Source organism: Poecilia reticulata, linkage group LG3 (genome assembly GCF_000633615.1).
Source record: "Poecilia reticulata strain Guanapo linkage group LG3, Guppy_female_1.0+MT, whole genome shotgun sequence".
Lineage (NCBI taxonomy): Eukaryota > Metazoa > Chordata > Actinopteri > Cyprinodontiformes > Poeciliidae > Poecilia > Poecilia reticulata.
In genome coordinates this window covers 6,819,537-6,826,469 of record NC_024333.1, presented here as the reverse complement: position 1 = coordinate 6,826,469, position 6,933 = coordinate 6,819,537, and the positions used below count along the sequence as shown (strand labels likewise).

At 38.5% G+C, this 6,933-nt stretch overlaps 1 protein-coding gene across 3 annotated transcripts in view; it reads right to left on the bottom strand.

Annotated features, from left to right (window-relative positions):
- Nucleotides 1-3,286: 3,286 nt before the first annotated feature.
- Nucleotides 3,287-6,933, bottom strand: part of LOC103462158 (secretory carrier-associated membrane protein 5-like) — a 7,106-nt gene continuing 3,459 nt past the window's right edge. For all 3 annotated transcript variants that reach the window (XM_008404753.2, XM_008404756.2, XM_008404754.2), the window contains exons 6-7: nucleotides 5,336-5,453; nucleotides 3,287-4,050 (exon numbers count right to left, since the gene is read on the bottom strand). In XM_008404753.2, coding sequence (XP_008402975.1) covers nucleotides 3,871-4,050; nucleotides 5,336-5,453 — 298 coding nt within the window. In that variant the 3' untranslated portion in view covers nucleotides 3,287-3,870. The remainder of the gene's footprint in view (nucleotides 4,051-5,335; nucleotides 5,454-6,933) is intronic.

Here is a 6,933-nt window from a genome sequence, read left to right as displayed (position 1 = left end):
TCTGAGACCCTGGCATTGTCTGGAAAACAAGAGGCTGAGCAAGAGGTGACAATGAAAAGGTGCCAAGATTTTCATTGGGAGTGACCAGGATGAGCGGGATTAGAAACAAACAGATCAGAGGAACAGCTAAGGTTCAGTGGTTTGGACAAAGTTCTTAGAAGAGACTGTGGATGCACCGGGGAAAAGATGTTGGCACTGCCGAGCGGGGAGGAGAAGAGGAAGAACCCAGACAGGATTAATGCACAGCAAAGAAGGGCAGGGAGTCGGTTAGTGCAACAGTTGAAGAGGCAAAGGATAGGATAGGGTGAGGCTGAGGCAAGTAATCAGCCGAGGCAACCCCTGAGGCGAGCAGCCGGAGGAGGGGGAAGAAGAGTCAAGGAAATTTGAGTTGTAAGAAATATTTTAAGGCTATTGGTCATTTTCCTTCCACTTTTATTTCCCCAGTAATACACAAGTTTGTGTTGGTCTGTTTAAAAACAAAAACACCTTGAAGTGTTTTGTTTGTACTGTAACAGAATGCATAAACATTCAAATGAGGATGTCAGACGTTGCAACGTTATAATCATTTTGTCTCCTGTGCACAACTCCCTTATTTCTGCTGTTTGACATATTGCTGAGGTTTGGACAGACAAATAAATAAACTCATTTTAAATCCAGCATATTGTGAAATACAATTGGTAGCGCAAGAGAAGACACACTGCAGAGGGACCAGCACCTTTCCTCTTGTACCTTACTAGCTTACTCTGAGGCTCAGCATTGTGGCGTAGCTTTAGCTAGCCCACGTTAAAATCCAAATGTGCAACTAAAAGCCGTAAAATAATTATAGATGTGAATCGTTTCCTCCACTTTTTTCACGTTTGTAAACAGATTTCACAGAGGTGCTCGGCGTCGATTCATCCTGAATTAACGCGTTTTGTCAAACGAAGCTGTTTACTCGATGTCACAACTCTTTGCTGTCACTACTTGTCTCGAGAAACCTCTGCGGGCGCAGCAATTACAGAGTTTGTTGTTGGCTGCTAGTGGGTCCTCTGGGCATCTATATTGTGGTCTAATTTCATCCCCATTCTGCGGGGTAATTTGATCATCTCTCACAGCCTGGGGAAAGGCACACAGTAGGTACCAGGGAAAAGAAAAACTCCGATAAATCCATTTAGACTGTTTTTAATCCGTTCTATGATGGTCTGCTGTTTACAGTGTGTCAGAGGAGCTGTTTGAAGCATGAGGAAGGCCTTCAGTGGAAGTGAGAGGCTCCAATCACACTAAGTATCTCAGAATCCTCTATGTTCTTGTACAGAGTTTTCCTCTATAAATGTTTTTTTTAAAAACACAGGAGCCATCTACTGCCCCCCGGTGGTCAGTCTGTGGGGAACGCTGGAGCAGGATTATGGGTGTGTAGTGCCATCTACAGGTAAGCGTTTGCCTTCTGTGATTTCTGGTAATGACTGTTTCAGTGTGACTGAAGCATCATTTTCTGTGTGTAATGTTTTGGAAACAATATGAATCACATTTTAATGACCAAAAAAAAGAGCATCCCTATGAAATGAGATAAACATCATAAAACATTCAAGCTCAACAATAAATAGCAAACAGAAAAAAAAAAAAAAAACCTGGATGAATGATGGCTACCACAGTTATGTGGTGGTAAAAATGCTGGTTTTAGCTGTATGTGCTGGTTAATATCGCCTTTATTCCTTCCTGTTTGGAAGCTCACCACCACGACTGACCTGTCATTACAGCAGCATGAGGTAAATGAACTGTATTCTTGTATTACTGAAGGGTTATTGAGGATAATGCGGTGGCTGAATTTATTTTCTTCATACAAGATCCATCAGCGCCCCTGTGTGGTCATACAGCAAAACAGAGAAGGGTCCATGTTTCTTTAAATCCAGTTTATTTGTCCAAAAATAACTCTAAGATGAAGTTCAGAACAAGAACTAAACAAAAGCAGTACAATGCATGAATTTGATCTTTAAACCCCAAACCTGACTGCAGATATAATTGTCCTGCTCCATTTTGGCGTTGTTCAAATTGAACGTTTACTTTTCCAGGGTGGAATAATTCAGCAGCTTAAAACATATTATTTTTATATTCCAAAACAAGAACTGGGTGGAAAAGTTTGGAGCTCCTGCAGATTTTCTTTAATCCATGCAGGCTTAAATGTCTAATGCATTTGGCCAAAGTGTTCCTGAATGAGTTGGATCTCAGCCAGGTGTCCTTGGTGGTCATTTACAAGCTTCTGGCCTGAGTCCAGCTGGATATTTGGCCACTCGTCTTGGCAGAGTTCATTTGAATTGGTGGTTTATCTGCCGTCGACCCAACCTTTAGTTGTTGCCCACAATGTTTGCAGCGACTGGGGTGAGTGGCTTTTGGGAGTCTGAGCAGGAGGTTTGATGTAAGGTTAAGATGTTCAGGAAAGAACCGAGACTCAAACTGAAAGCAGCCAAAACACCAGTGATGATGTAAAAGCTCCACATTAGTAACATGATGACCCCCACCGCCAAAAAACTATTTCTTGTAATGAAAAGGAAAACTTTAAGCTTGGGTGAAACCACATGGAAAAGAAAACTTTTTTTGACCAAATAAGAAAGGAAGTATTTATGAAGTCGTCAAGGTGCTGAATTCACCTCAGGACAACCATACCAGCTGTGAGCTTTTTTTTTTCTTCTTTTATCTAGAGTAGGTATTTTTGCACAAATGTTGATGATGTAATGAATAATGAGGACTACCTCTACATTTTGTAATCTCACTCTATTGGGACCAACACACATGATTTATACTGATTTTAAGATCAATAAAAGGCTAATATTAAGCTTCTGGATGTTCCTGATCCCATGTTGTTGACTTTGATTCAAATCCAGCAAACCTAGCTGTCAAAATAAATCCTACCATTTCTGTTTGCTTCAGGAGTGTGGTCATGCTAAGTGAGATTATACAGTGGGGGTGTGCACATATGCTGTAGTCTCTTATTTCGACTCTTTTATCCATTTTCTTAAATAAAATGTATGTCTTATGCAATTATTCCATCCTGGAAAAGCAGCTGTTTAAATAGCTTAGTAAAAGTCAAAATTAATGACATTCATGCCAATTATGAATGCATATAAACATTCAACTGAAACTGTAGTTTCCTGCTTGCTTATCAGAATAATGAGGCTTATTTAAGCATGAGATATGAAAGTCATGTTTTTGGGATGAGAAATAAAACAGAAATCGTCTGGTTCCAAACAAAGATGGCAAAAATAAAACTCAAGGTTCGGATTGTCAGTGACAAAATCCACTGAAAGTGATGCATTAATAAAATGTTTTAATTATAATACATCCATTTGCATTTCCAAACAACTTTATTGTTAAAGGTCATGTAAATGTTCTACAAGTTTGAGGTTTTTGAGAGTGACACCCATCAAAACATGTTAACAAAAAAACATGTTAATTCCAAATATAACAAAAACTAAAAATATCTCTATAAATACTATAGATACTATAAAGACTATAAATCATGGATACATGATTCTTACATATTTATATGAAAATACGTTCCATATGCAGTACATTCACTTTTATTTTTGTTCATATAGGCTAAATCTCTATTGCTAAAGGTTTTTAAATCAGCACACGGCTCTGATCTCATCACAACACTTTCAGTACTTAAACCTATTTTCTCTTCATATTGAAAAAACGCACACATTTTTATGAAAATTAAATCTAAAAATACTTCAAAGAATACAAATGCCCTTTTATGAAGAAACCAGCTACCAACAGATGTTCACTGCTCTTTTTTTCTGCTCCTCCACTCTGTTTTCGATGTAAAATGGTTTTGATGTTCTGAAGTGACATTTTGGCATTAAATCGCTGCCGTCTCCTGCCCTGGCGGCGCTACATCTGGTTGTCGCTGTACTGTGGGCTGGAGAACTGATCCTGCATGGCTCCGGCAGCTGCCCCCATGGCAGCCTGCTGGGCCGCTGCCTGGACGTGGGGGTTCTTCCAGGCTCCCGTAGCCCACTCCTCCTGAGCTTTGGACATGCTCGCCCCAGTGCCGCGATAGAAATTATGGATCTGGGCGCAAGATGAAGTTATGAATTAATAATGATACGGCTTCTTATGAAAAATAGCTTCTTTTTAAGATAACCTTAGCAAGCAAACAGCATCACCAAGCAGCGCAACACGGTGAGGGATAATGTGTCAAAATTTAAAGCAGAGTTCAATTACAAAATATTATCCCAAGCTTTGGACTGCTCACAAAGCATTGTTCAACCCTTTAGAAAATTATAACGATATGACACCATTCCTAACGTACTAACACATGACCATCCGCTTAGGAAGGCCTTGGTAACTGTGAACAAGCGGCAGCTCGGATGGGAGGATTTGTCGGCTAAAAAACTGTTAGTGAAGCAAGAAGAAATCCAAAATTAGTCCTGTTTTCATTTGGCCACACCAAGTAAATGGACTGAACTTATATAGTGCTTTTTCCAATCATTTTTGACCACTCAAAGCACTATACATTAGAGTCACATTCACACACACCGATATGCAGATCAGTGGGAATTTGGGGTTAAGCGCTTTGCCCACGGACACATCAACACATGGCAGGAGGAAGCTGGAATCAAACCTACAACCTACCGATCGCAAGACAACTACTCTACCCACACAGCCACAGTAGAGAGACAGAAAGTGAATAATTGAAGGCGCTCTCACTAGAAGACGTTAAAATTTGACTTGTGACTACAGCAAAGCGTCGTGCATGATGGGAGCGTTTCCTGCAGTGGCTTGGAATTAGAATTATTTTGTTCCTGTGCAAGAAAGAGCAATGAAATAAGAATAATAATAAAATGAGCAACTATTGAAGACGGCACAAATAAATGAGTAAATAAATTAAATAAATATGACGTTATGATCAGTTATAAAATAAGTTTGCCACAAGGCTTTCACATCAAACATGTGGAAGAGGGTGCTCTGGTCAGATGTTATCAAAACTGAACTTTAGGACGGATCCGATCTGACAAAGCTTGAGCAATTTGAAGACGGTTGGAGGGGGGAAGGCCAGCTACCAGATATGCAAAACAAATAGAAATACCCCAAACAACTTAGAACTGTTAGCAAAATGTTCCGCAAAACCTTGAACCAGATTTTTCCTTCTGGCATCTTTGCAAAAAGAGAATACCTAAAGAAATCACTCTCAAGATGGTAAAGTTATACCACTAAAAACTGCACACAAAAAAAAAGTGATTCTAGATGGTATTGACTCCGGGGGGTTCATACATGTGAGTGCATACATTATTCGGCTTCTTTATGTATCATCTTATGTGGCTCTACAAAGCAATGAACCTGTGAAACCTTTTACCTTGGTGAGCGCAATGAAGGACAGCGAGGCCACAGCCGTGAACATGATTGTCGGGATGAGCATGACCAAAGCAATGAAAATGTTATAGCTGAAGAAGGAGATGGTGGCTAACCAGCCGCTGTAAAACAAAAGGATATGAGTGTTAGAAAATGTTATTTAATTATTTAAATATTACAAAAAAAAGGGAACATAAAGTGTCTTTTATTGGACTCTGTGGTGCTCCTCCACCTTGCAGAGCTGAACATCTGGCTGCTAAGTGGTGTAATATTCATAGATTTAAGTATTGAGATATAAAAAGTTAAGGTTTTATGTATGAGAACGTTCCGATGCACATGGTGACATTTACTAACTTTATAGAGGCTGTCATAACATTAATTTCTGATCATCAGCCTGAGTCAGGTGACATTTACAGGATTACTTTAGTGGTCTCTCAAAGTATAATATGAGGACTAACATTAAAGTTATAGCAAGCCAATATCTGAAAGTTTGACATTGTAATCTTTATGAGAAGCAATGAGAGGAAGAAAAAAAAAACTGTATTTCTAATTCGGGTGGCACTGCGAGTCTCCTTCAGCATAAAATATGACAACGACCAAAGAAGTGACCTTCAACCTTTTGGGATTTTATATGTTTTGTTCTATATTCTTTAAAAAATGTCAAGACTTTTTACTTCTCTGTCATTCTAAATATGTACAAAATGAAGTTTAACATTTTATGCACATAGCTAATTTATAAAACATTTTAGCAAATGACACATTTGGATTAAGAAATGCGACTTTAGTTGCTTTTCATGTTGGAATTCAGTTTCTTGGAAACTGTCTTTGTAATATTGTACTTCTCAAGGCATCCATCCCCTTTTCAGATTTTGTCTCATCAACCACAAGACAAAATAGAATCTGTTGATCAGACGTATAGTCTCTGTGAGACTGCGCCAGGTTTGAAATGGTTCACCTGCCAGCAGGATGACAACACTAGACATAAAACCAAATCTATTGACAGTTTAGATCAAAGTATGTTCATACATTCAAATTTAAAGTCCAGACCTGAATACAATTAAGCATCTGTCTGGGGAAAACTTGAAAATTGATGCTCTAAGTCATTTTTCTATGAACAACAAGAAAAAAAAACGTTAGAGAAAAATACCGCAAATGTTTCGCAGCTATGACTGCAAGAAATTGTACTTCTATAGAGCATTGACTCAAATTGGTTAAATACAAATGCACACACACATTTCACATATTTTGTTGGTGCAGTGCAAATAATCCCAATGAAATACGTTGAATTTTGTGGTTGTAATGTGACATGTTACTTTTAAAGGGGTGTGAATTCTTCATTCATTGTAAATACGTGTTTATTATTATGTTTTTTTGTGTGTGTTTTTTTAATTTAGCAATTCTGTTTTGTTCTTTCACTATCTGCCAGCAGCACATTAGCTTTATTTACATTAACTTCACTTGTGTTTATATTTGACCATTTTCTGATGGTAACAGTGGTACTGGAGCTAAGTTCAGTTTTCTTTAAATATTTTTTTCTGCAAAATTTTAAAATCCTTTCTCACAGCAACTCTAAGGCGAGGTGGTCTTAAAAATTGGGGGCGG